Below are 12,542 nucleotides of genomic sequence, written 5' to 3' on the forward strand. Positions count from 1 at the left end.
GAGGTCCAGAAAGCGGATGAGCGCCATAAAGCAGGAGCCAATCAATTAGTGTAAATTAAAAGGAATCTGATTAGCCAAGAAGCAGGGAAAATATGAGCTGTCTCCACTGTGCTGCTGTTTTACTCTCAGCAACAAAAATACTCATTTCTTTTTCATTCCTTTATGAAAGCCCTTCCCACAGGACTCCTGCTGACACCTGACGGATGTTCCACTGGACAAAGCAATACCTAGGCAGGCAGGAGACCATTGCCTACCTAGGACTCCTCCAAAGGAGTGTCAGAGATCTACTCACACAGGGTGCAGGCCATGGTCTTGATCTGGAAGGCAGGCGTTTTCTGTTTCAGCAGCCCAGCAATAAGGGATGACTGGCATTAGTCTGTAGTCTGTGTGAGGTGCCACGTACAGAACCCCGTCCAGATCCTGCCAGGACTCACCTCTACACCAGAGATCAGCAGCTTTTTCAACAAGAGGGTAAGTTTCCCCACAATTCAGAAGAGGACAGTGTGACAGCAACATACCCCATCTCTGCAAGACCAAGTCCAACCCAGAGCTGCTGCTTTTCTTTGACACTGTGAACTCCCGGGCCTGACTCTTTTGCATACCATTCAAAGCCTTCCCACCTGCCATCTCTGACAACTGCACCAAAGGCTGGATAATGGTCAGTGACCTCCAGAAGTCACTATCACACGTGACATGAAACGTTTCTCTTGTGGAGGGTCTCAAAGCCACAGCTACCAACTCACAGGTCCTTCAAAGATGGAGAAGTGCAGTGAAAGGCAGCACAATCTGTCTGCAGTATGTAAATATCCCATGAGCTTGGTAACTGTGTTGAACTGGTCACTCTACACATTAACTATTCCCAACAGCAGCCCGGAAAGACTTGTCACATGTTAGCACTGCAATAGGGCCATTTCCCATGTCTGTGGATCTGCTGATGAATCAAGTTACAACTAGATCCTGATTTTGAGCTTCCTAATTATCTGTGATACTGACATCAAATTCCCCTGCAGCATGTCTCCTTCAGTCAGATGTAAAGTCACCACAAGCACTTTGTGCCAGCACCATGTGTTGACCGACCAGGAGCTCACCTGGTTCCTGCAGATAACACGGCCAGACAGTCTCCACCTCAAGTCTACACATCTCGCTACATGGGAGAGCATGTGTGCCATGCAGCTTCCTGCTACCACAGCACAGGTACCAACTGCACCAAAGGTAACGTCGTATGAAGGCACCAAAACATTTTTAGTGTCCCACGCTGGCAATATATAAAAAAAAAAACCCAAACAACTGCTGTAGTAGGCTCCCATGTTTCTGCGCGGGGGATTCAGAAGCACAGACACATCAGACTCAACGCACACACCCTGTATAGATATTACATACCTCTGCAGTAGGTCAGAGCTGCCCCAAGGAAACCCAGACAGAGCATACCCTAAGCTGAAGCAGATTTTGCCACCCCAGAACTCCTCTGCTGCTTCTAGGATGCCTGGGTAGGGAACAGTCTTAAGAGTTTTCCCAAACTAACCTACCTTTTGGCCCCAGCTGAAATGAAACACTTTCACTCTGGAAGGAAAATCCATCTCACAGGAGCCACTTCAGGACCCAAAGGTGCATTTACCAGCACCAGGTCTAAGGCAACTAGGAGGTCTGCCATAAGGGACTCGGCTGTGCAGCTAGATCCATGAAAATCCACCCTTCTCAGAGCTACAAAAGCCAGTAAGAAAAAATTCAAATGAACACAGTGCAATGGCAAGACTTCCTGCATTAAGCCCCTATACGGGTTTCCAGTATAGCACAGCCTCAGCTGGGCCCACAGGCAAATCTCTTTGCGAATGGCACTAAAATACTGGTTTAGCTAGGCAGGGCTGAACAAACTGGGACAGCTCGTTAGCCATATGCAAACAGAAGTATGGAGTTTGCATATCCATCACAGCTTCTGAAAAAAGCTTCAATTTGAGAAGCTGCTGCACCCTGGGGCCAACCTAGCTAACAGCCATCAGCACAGCAGCAGCCTTCTCCCTGCCCCTGCCCTGCTGATCACGTCGGGCCACAAAGCCAGGTTTGTCACTGCACTTCTGACACTGCTCTGGTTGTCAACAAGAGCGGCGTGGCACAGCACAGTGACAGGGGACAACCTATTTGCTCGCAGATGGTGAGACACAAAAGGACCATGAATCTCAAGCAGGTCAGATAGGTCAGAGCAATGCTGAGGGAAAAAATTGAAGATCAGCGAGTGGGCAGGCTAATGTACTAGCACCAGTTTCCCCACTATGCTAATCCACACAGAGACAGAGCTCCCAAAACACAGACCCCTCTGGCAGACTCTCAGTGCCCTCAGAACCAGCCTGCACATGGCAGGAACTGCCAGCCATCAGAAAACAAGGAAGAGCCCACAGCCTCTGTTACCCAGATCCTGAATTCCCAGCCTATCACAGAGACAGCTGCCAGCGATCAGAGGGGCCACGTAGCAAATAAATTCCTCTCCAAACCCTTAGGGGCAGGTCAAAAACCAGCAGAGTAAAGACCTTCCCACACAGCAGCTGGTGCCAGCTCTCCCAGAAACTGATCTCTGCTCCAAGTCATGCAAGGAAGCCTTCCCCCCCTTCAGCTCACATCTTCAGCCAGGACCAGAAGGATGGACTCCCACTGCAGTGATTCAAGTCACTGCTCACTGTATCTTCTTTTCCTCCAGTTCTCACGAGATGGCAAATTTTAGCAAACAAGACACATGGACAGATGCCCCAGCAAGGGGATAACCAACACAGAAGACTTAGTGGCAGGGTACCCAAATGCTGCTTTTGCTGCCTTCAATAGCTAGCTGTGACTGGAAAAACAATGCCTCTGGCATGTCTCCTTTAATAAATACCTGATACAACCACCACAACAGTCCCAACCCTCTGCTGCGATACAGGATTACACGGCACAGGAAGGTCAGCACCAGGCATCTCTGCCTGCCAAAGCCTCCAGAGAATTCCAGCCCATTCCTGGACGGGCTTAATATTAGTGCTACAGCAGTAACAATACAGCGACGGAAACAAGTGAAACCAAGAGCTTCAGAGCAGGGGCTCAGGGAGATACTAATACTTCAGCTCTGCAAGCTAATGCAGCCCTTGGAGACAGTGATATTCACAGCCCAAGAGCTCACATACTCTCCTAAGGCCACTGTGGCATTACATAGATAAGCACATGGACAAAGCAGACAAAGTCACAGAGATTAAACTAATTCCCAGATTTGTACCTTACTTCAATGTCTTCCAAAAAGCCTTCACAAAAGGATTTGGTCCAAAAATTTCCAACAGCAGCCACCGTCAGGATTAAGTTCTATTTAACTTGCCAGCTGCTGCCTAACGAGCCAGCACCATCAGGACAAACAGTAACACAGCCACGTGGTACCACATCCCCCTTCTGGAAAACCACCATCCATCTAGCACAGGTCAGAAGGGCAGGCTCCGAATAACAAACAAGGGATGGAGAGAGGAGGAAATCAATAGGAAACACTGAAAACACACAGCCCTGACTGCTGCCTCATCAGATGTGCAGCAAGATGCAAAAATGGTGTGACAACATGAAGGCAATTTCCTGCAGGCACAGTCTCTGCTGTGTTCTGCAAGCCCAGCTCTCCTTCATGGGCTTTTACATAGATCAAATATCCTAAACCACAACATTGTTATATCTATTTGGATGCAGTCAAGGGTGGAGGAATAGCACTTCATTACAGCAGATACCCTCAGCTCAGAACAGTTCAGCAACTGCCATGCAGACATGCAAGAGGCTTCCCACCACCTTAAGTACCATGAGCTCAAAAAGGACTTCACGAATTTCAACTGTGCTCCCTACACCTCTACATATACAGCCTTCAAGTCTAGACGGAGGGCCTGATGCCCACCCTGAGAGAGCATCGAAGCCAAACACATCTGTGCAGCAGAAAAGCTGCGAGGGAAACCAGATTTTCTTTGTTTATACTCACAGTGCCCTTCTTCCCTGAGCATCCCCAAACACACGGTGGTGGATAACTACCCCCACCTTCAAGGGTTCAGGCCACCACGCTGCCAGACCCAGATGTCTCTGCCTGCTGGGAGAGCAGGTGGGGAAATCACAGGTGAAGGAGGCCAGGAGCATACTGAAGAGGGACTTCTTGAAGGCTCAGTGCTCTGAGCACATGGGTCCTGGGCTCATGGGCTATCTGCCTCCATCCCTACAAGCCAGCACCTTCCTTCTCAGAGTCCATTATGAAACGCTGCGTCCCCAGATGCCTGTCCTGCTCTCATCACAGCTGCACAGGAAGAAACATCTCTCCTTACACCACCACCCAGAAGATCCAGTACCCAGTCTGTGGGTGAGCCAAGGTCTGGGATTTGGGAGCAGCCAACTTCTAGATGAAACTCTGAAAAGTTGTATTTCAGTGGGAACTAGATGCCTGAGCAGTGAGGCCGCCACTATCATCCCAAAACAACGAACAACGTTCAGGTCACAACCCTGATTATGATGGTTTATGAGCCATTTTCACAATGTTTGGCCTTGACTTCAGAGACTCAACCATGTTGGGGCACAGCTGCACCACAGTCAGGGTGCACAGATTTACTTCATAGCAATTTCTGAGACTTCGAGGTAGGTTTTTGCTCTGTGCAGGAATTTGGAGGACCAGAGTCCTTCAGATGATTTCAAAACACAGCTGCATTCTCATGGATGGGCAAAGGTTTCTTAACCTTTCTTTCTCTTTTTTTTCAGAGATGACAAGGGAGGCTTAAAATTAAGAAACATTCCCATGAAAAACACAATTGAAAACAATACCTCTCCAAGAAAAATGCTGGCTTCAATATAACACCATATTTTGGGAGAAAATACATTCAGTCAAAAAAAAATTCTGACCAGCTCGAGCTGCAAACAAGTTCAATAGCTGTTGTAAAGCTTCATTGTTTGCATAGTACAGACAAGGCCTTAGGGAAATTGGTCTGCAGCCCGATTTGGCTAACTTGGCTTTCCAAACGCCACCCCTGGGCAAAGAAACCAGGCTGTGACTGCCATCCAATGTGGCCTTCAGAGCACAGCTCCAACCACAACAGACAAAGCCGGACACCTACGGAGTCACTAATGGCTGGGTCTGAACAGCAGGACACACACTGCCAGGCGCAGACAATACAATCCAGGGAAAAAGCAAATACCATCAACTAACCCTGTCCATCTGCACCCCAGCCCTAGCACTGCTGCGGCCCACCACCACCACCGCGGCCCCCCCCCACCACCACGGCACTTGGAAACAGCCTCCAGCAGCAGCTACAGCCAGGATCAGCTCCAGTGTCGACGGGCCACCCCCCAGCACGGGCAGCATTACAGGAACTTCCCACCACAAGCGCAGACAGTGGTTAGCAGCTCTCTGCCAAATCCTCAGCAGCCCAGGAGAGAGACAGACGCACAGGCTGCAGTAACCTACATGCAAAATGTCCAAAAAATAACCTCTGGTGGACCTGGGGCAGCACATCTCATGTGAGCAGGCAGGGAACCACACATCCTCTGGAGCGGGGAGCACAAGAGATGGAATGCTGTGGCCTTTCACATGGCTAAGTGCTGCCCTCCACACAGAAAGGATGGGGACTGGCCAGAAAATGAAGAAAAGTGATGGCCACCTCACAACCAGGCCAATGCTGTCACTCAGACAGAAGCACCTCGAAGGACGCGTGCATGCAAGGGAGTCACACGCAGTTTTGGAGGCCCTTTTGTTCACAGACCTCTTGCCAACCTCTCCCTGCATGAAATCCAGGCTGAAGTGGAATCACTCTCCATCAGGGGCATGGGATCGGCAAAGGTCATCTGCAGATCACAGAGTTTTCAATTCAAGATTTAAAAAATAAAGTTTCAAAAATCAAAATAAAACAACTCCCCCAACTCACGCTACAAAGAGCTGGCAGGAAAGGCAGGGGCACCATGCCAGCGGCTCACCACTGCTTAGGGACTGACACTGCTTATTAAGTTTAGGATCCCTTCCCTGGCTCCAAACGCTTCGAGCCAGAAGGACAGTCACTGCTGGCATCAATTTCAAAAAGACCCTGCAATAAAAATAAATCACCCAGCCTTTCAGTGAGCGTCAACGCATTTCCCCATGCACATGTGCAGGACATGAGGTTGCCAAATACCAACGGCATCTGACCTCTGCGCTGGGAATTCCAGCAGCGCCCGCTTTGTTCTGCTTCCAGAGTGTTGCCCTAATCACTGCCTCATACCCAGCTTTGGAGAGCAGGTGATAATTATGCAGGTCTGGATTAGATACTGGGCTAGTGATTAGTTGGATACCAATTTTCACTTGACAGTTGAGACCTAGGAATCACCCACCACAGCTCTGAAGTTAAAACTGGAATCGAGACCTGCAAGGGGGAGAAACCAGCAGCAGCGGGAGGAGGAGCAGCACCATCCCACCACTGTACCTCGAATCGCTGGTGTCCTCCTGGCAGTGCGGAACAAGTAGGTAAGGCGGGGAGAGGGGAGATGATCCCGTTGCAGAAGTGGGCCCTTCTGCTCTCCAGCGTGGAAGAGGAGAGGTGGAAAAGTGGAGATAAGCACAAGGATCACCCAAGTGCTTTCTCCACACGCAGAAGAAATTCAAACTTTCAGGTACTCCCGAATTTATGGGAAGATGAGACAGAACTTCAGGCCAGGTGACAAGGACTTACCTGGATGCACAAATTGCACTCATTCAACTGAAACTGCTTTGAAAAGTTTAAATTAAACTTCAGCATGTCCCTGTAGGAACACCTTTCAATTGATAGAAAATGAGCATCATCAATTACAAGCAAAAAATGAGTCAAAAGAAACCACATTTCAACTGATAGAAGACTACCCTCAGAGTTGTACCAGTCACCTGGCCAGATGAAAAGTCAAACCTGTAGTTCAGCTGGGGCAAACATGCACACAACCTGGCTGGCAAGAAGATCCATGCTGCCCAGGGACAGGTACATTTCTCACGATGGACTCAGGCAGGAGGTATCTACGCATTGCTGAAGCCCATGTCTCAGCAAACTACAAATAACCACAGACCATCAGTGCAGTTGTTCCTTTCCCACTGCACAGGTCCCCAGGAGAATTTACAGTACTGTTCTTGCAAAACCTCTATGGAACTGAGAGCTCTGTCACGCTAAAATCCACATGATTGTTCACCCAAAAAGCTCACCGTGTCAAGTGGACAAGGCACAGGAGCACTGTTAGAATTTCCATTTTACAGATTAGGAACAAAAAAGACAGAAATTAAAACAAAACCCCACGAAAAACCTGTGGGTGGCTTGATGGAGAACATGGATCTCACAAGCGGTCATAGCACTGCACTGATCTAAGGCTCTCTCCTGCTGACCAGCACACAGATCTTACCTGTAAAACACTGAATCCAAAAAAAAAAAACAACAAACCTTCCTTCTGTAATGAGGGCAAGGTTATGAGGCTAAGGGTAGTTCCACACTTCACAGCGAAGCACATTCACACTTTAAAGTATCTCAGGTCCATAAATATCTCAGGTCCAAGAAGAGCGTACTACATCAGTGTGCTTAGCTCCTCCACATGTCTCCAGTTCTGGGATTAGCAATACACAAAGCCAACAAGGGCACAAATGGCTGCACCCTGCATCACTACTCCGCACCGCTGGGCTCAGGCTGGATTCTCTGTTTGTGGCTGTAGCCCACTACATGCTGGGTAGACCAGACAACAAAACCCTGCAGCCTTCCTACTGCTCACAGCTCCTCTTCCCAGGATCGGGTGTATGAAATCTTTTCATTTCTCCTCCTTCCCACATAGAGGTGACAGCATTTTGGGGTCGTCTTAATTTGGGGCTGAGTGCTTTGAGTAGGATTAGCTCCTGGCACAGCCCAACAACTCCACAGCCACCCAGGGGAGCCTCAGTTCACATTTCCAAGGAGATATAAACACTGAGGCTGCTCCATCACCGCCCTGATTCTCAGAGCAAACAAATATTAACAAGATAAACAAAAGAATGAAAAATCCCACACACCAAGACTGTGGCTGTAATACTGCCTTGGGGATGGGGTGAGCCGAAGGGAATGCCAGCCTGGAGACCCACAGCCTGGAAGGAGGAGTAAGAGCGAGAAACAGATTCAATCTGGGCAACAGAGGTGAGAGGAAACCAGCTGACCCTGGAAGGTGAGATGCCTCCATTCCCAACAAGAGATGAGAGGAGAACTTAGTCATGCCACAGGGATTCTGCAAAAGGTCCAATCACTGACAAAAAGCATGAGCCATTGGACCTGCAGGTCTCCTCCTCATTGATCAGCTGCCATGGGGCCATTCACTGTTAACAGCTCGTCTCTTTTACAAAGGGGCTTTACCCTGGGTACCACTCCTGGACACCACCCAACTGACAAAACCAGCCCAGCTCAGAAACTGTCAGCACAAGCCAGGCCATCCCCCTTGCTGGGCAGAGGGCATCTTGAGGGAAGTGGCCGAGAGGGATACACGTGTGAGAGTGCAACTCCCTTCCTCGGCACACAGCTTCTGAATACAGCCATCGCTAACCTGGTTTTCACTAGTTGCCCATGCATTTACAGTCAAGCAGCTGAGGTGCCTCCTGCCCTTCTGTCCCTATCTCTCCCTGCAGACCAATGGCTTGCTCTCTCCTGGACACCAATTACCAGGGATCACAAAATATTTTGGTTGGACTCAATGATCTTAAAGGTCTGTTCCAACCTAAATGATTCTACAATTCTATGATTCTATTTTGAGCGGTACCTGGGGCTCCAGGGCTTCTCAGAGACAAGGCTGCAGCTGGACTGCTCTGGCTGTCCCCTCCCTGTGCTCCAGCCAACCACCAGCACGTTCTTCAGCTCTCTGGTAAGGAGCAAAGACAGCTTTCCTGATGGGGCATCCATGGTAGCACCATGAGAGGCTTTCTCCCCTCTGTTCCACACAAGACCTTGCCAGGTGCTGCTCCAACTGCGCAACTCATCACACAGGACTTCGCCAAGGAACAGGCTGCCCACACGCAGCCTCCGACCCCTCTCTCAGCTGCACCTTCCCTTCCAGAGAGGTTCACTCTTCCCAGAAGAATGAGCTGAATTGGTCCCAACAAAAATCTCACCCCATACATTTCTGACACACCTAAACTCAATGCATCTTCCCAAGTGATTTTCTCCTCCCCGTGCTAGCCTGCACAACTCCCTATGCTGCTTTAACGTTGAGTTTCATTAATCTACCATCTGCCTCCTCTTGTGGAGCCTTAAAGAAACAGGAGGATGAAAAGGCACAGCACAGAACTGTGCTGCCACCAGACCCCTCTTCCCAATGCGAGACGCTGCTATTTATTACTAAACTTTGTTTATAGTTACGCAGACACTCTCCCACCCACATGGCAATATTTCATTCAAGACAAGTTTGAATTCACTTCAAGAACAACATTTCAAAGGATCCCAAAGCATTTGTTTACAAACAGCATGCACGGAGAATTTGCTTCTCCCACCAATGAACACGGTCCCCTCTGAGATGGGGAGAAGCAGCTGTTTCGTAGCACCCAACGCTACTCAACAGCTGAGGGACAGGAAATGATCTACAGGCAACTGATATTGCTGAGGAAGTTTATGGAAAATGAGGGCTGGAGACTTCTATTTGCCTGGAGAGAACGGGGAAGCTTCTGAGGACTAAAGCTCTCCACTGGGTCAGGAGGAATTTAGGGAGGCAAAGCATCCCAGACTGTGGTCAAAGGAGTGACTCCAAATTTCAAGCCTCATCTGAAAGCTGGCACCTCCCAAGCTAACGGGAACCTGGGCACTGGGATAATTTGGCTGCAGAGGGGAGAGCACCCCCTGCTGAGGCAGCCACACGGATCTCCATCCAAGCCCCGAACAGGCCCAGCCCTGTTCAACGTAGGGTACGAGCCAAGATGACAGCCTAGGGAGGTATTTGGTGCCATAAGAAGACACTAGGAAGACTATAAAACTGAAAACTTTTTGCAGTCCCAGTCTCCATACACAAGACTAACTGTAAACGCTAAATCTTCGGAGGTGGAAAAAAAATCCAGAGGAAGGAGAATCATGCAACTCTTTCAAACACCAAAGTGCTAGGAATGGTAAAGGGTCACACGTTGTGAAAGCCAAGAGAAGCTACGTTCCCAGGATGGAAACAGAGGTCCTCAAAAAGGCTGGAGGAGATGCAGATGTAGGAAGACTCTACACAGAAGCATGGAGACAAAGGGTCTTACAGAGGGTTGGCTTCACATGGTACTTGCTCCCCAGAACAATCACCAACTTTATGAAGGTAGGAGACAGCAGGGACTCCCCAGAAGATTAGTCAGTACAACCATCCAAACAAGGAACAGAATATACCTCCTCACCTCCAAACCGCCAAACGTAATGGAAGGAACTAACGGGTATCACAAAAGAAGTGATGAAAATACTGGTGTTGGAAGAGAGCTGCCCTGCAGGAGATGGGATGCGAGGCAGGACTGCACCCCTCTTCTGTACAGACCCATCCCAGAGATCGAGCACAGGACATCTTACACTGACGATGGGACACGTACATGGGTACAGCAGGTCTTGCACACACCCCTTGCTCAGAGATGGGCAGCATGTGGAGAGCTCTCACTCCTCCATGGAGGCAGGGGAGGAGAAAGCTGGTCCCCCTTACCCATTCTTCCCCAAAGATGGGATGCGGAGGACAAAGCTGCCAAAATGGATGGCCCACCCCAAAATGGATGGTAGGAGAACAAAACTGCCCCCAGATCCTCTCCCTGAGAAGGGCTGGTGAAGAGGACACTGCCCCCGTACCCACTTGGTGGAGGAAACAAGGGGCACCTTCCCCAGGCAGGCACAGTGGGAGATGCCCAGGCCCTTTAGATGGGGAATGACAATCCTGAGTAGGATACGTGGTGGGATGACACCCCTATAAACCCCCAGGGTGGGCTGCACTGGGAGATATCCTCTCAGGCAAGGTGCTGCCCAAACATTGTGAGTACAGGGAGGGAGTCATCCTCAGATGGGGTGATGGTCTCCTCCAAAGTGCCTCTGGCAGACATGGGGGCACAGCCCTAGAGAGGGTGCACGGAGGATGCCACCAGCTCCCCCACAGAGGAATTAGCAGGGGGCAGCTCCCCCCCGAGTGGGTGCACATCAGGGAGGATGGGGGCTGTCCCCAGAGGCAGCATCCCCAGAGAAGATCCATGGGGGATATCACCACCAGCCCCCCCCGGTGAGGTAACTGGGGGTGCATGTGCCCCTGGGGTCTAACCCCCCCCCAAGACAGAGCACAAGGCGGGGGGGCACCATCCCCGCCCCCCTCCAGGGCAAAGCAATGGGGGTAGAGAATGGATGTGGGTCCCCCTCCCCAGACCGGGCCGGTCCCGAAGGGCACCACGCCAACCCCGGGGGTCCCAGCCCCGCTGCACCGAGGGGACGCCCTCCCCGGGCGAAGGGGGAGGCCAACCCCAGCCCCCAGCAGCGTGCGGGGCGGGTGTCCCCAGCCAGGCCCGCAGGGGCCCCCCAGAGCTCCTCACGGGAGCCCGCCCTCCACGGGTGGGCACTGGGGACACCGCCCCCCCTCCCGCCGGGCGGTCGGCGGGCCGGGCCCGAGTCCGCGCTCACCCGAAGTCGTCGTCCATGGACTTGAAGTAGAACTTGTAGTTGGGGCGGTTGAGGAGGCCCTTGAAGTCGCCGAGGGTGACGCGCTCGGCCGGGATCGGCAGCTTCACCAGGTACGGCGTCTCCTGCTCGTCCAGGTGGTAAATGATCTTCGTCTCGGCCGCCGCCATGGCGCCCCTGCCCGGCCGCCAGGCCTCCTCCGCCGCCGCCTCGCCGCCTCCGCCCCCGGCCCGGCGCGGCCCGCCACCCCCGGCCGCCGCCTCGGCCCCGGCCTCGGCCCCCGCCCGGCCCCCGCCCGCGCCCCGGCCCGGCTGCGGCCTCCGCACGCCCGGTCCCCCCGCGCCCCTTGTTCTCCGGGTCCCAGCGCCGCCCGGCTCCAGAGCGCAAGCTCGGGCTCCGCCGGCTCCTCCCCCGCCCGCCCGCCCGCCGCCCCGGCTCCGCCGGAACCGGAACCGGCGCCCCGCCGCGGACAGAGCCCCAGCCCCAGCCCGGACCGGGGGCCCGGACCGGGGCCCCGGCCCGCAGCAGGCCTGCACCCGGAGCCGGTACCCCGGGATGGACCGGGACCGGGCTCAACGGGCACCCCCGGAGCGCATCCTCGACCCAGACCCCTGCCACGGTCCAGGCCTGCACCCTGCCCGCCGGCTACTTCCCGCGCTGATACGAGACCCCCCCCGGGCTGGGACTGACCCCCACCGGCCCCATCCACCCCTCTCCCCAGGGCCATACATCCACCGCTGCTCCTGCTGCGCCCCACCCGGGTGCATGCCCCCCGGGACTGCACCCCGCATCACCTCCCCGGCCATGCACAGCCCCACCGCCTGTGGAGAGGTTTGGATTTTTACTTTACATCCACATCCCTTGTATACATGCACCTATGCGCCCGTTCCATATCCCCCTCCCAGGCTCCGCACCCCCATTTAGCTTTCATCCCCTCTCCCACCCACTGGTGCAGCTTCATACACATGGTCATTCCTGGGC

At 52.5% G+C, this 12,542-nt stretch overlaps 1 protein-coding gene across 6 annotated transcripts in view; it reads right to left on the reverse strand.

Annotated features, from left to right (window-relative positions):
• The window catches only part of DVL3 (dishevelled segment polarity protein 3), a 33,281-nt gene extending 21,490 nt beyond the window's left edge, over nt 1-11,791 (reverse strand). For all 6 annotated transcript variants that reach the window (XM_074878663.1, XM_074878664.1, XM_074878660.1 and 3 more), the window contains exon 1: nt 11,565-11,791. In XM_074878663.1, the coding sequence (XP_074734764.1) occupies nt 11,565-11,731 (167 nt within the window). In that variant the 5' untranslated portion in view covers nt 11,732-11,791. The remainder of the gene's footprint in view (nt 1-11,564) is intronic.
• Nucleotides 11,792-12,542: the final 751 nt, after the last annotated feature.

This window comes from Strix uralensis, chromosome 9 (assembly GCF_047716275.1).
Source record: "Strix uralensis isolate ZFMK-TIS-50842 chromosome 9, bStrUra1, whole genome shotgun sequence".
Taxonomy (NCBI): Eukaryota; Metazoa; Chordata; class Aves; order Strigiformes; family Strigidae; genus Strix; species Strix uralensis.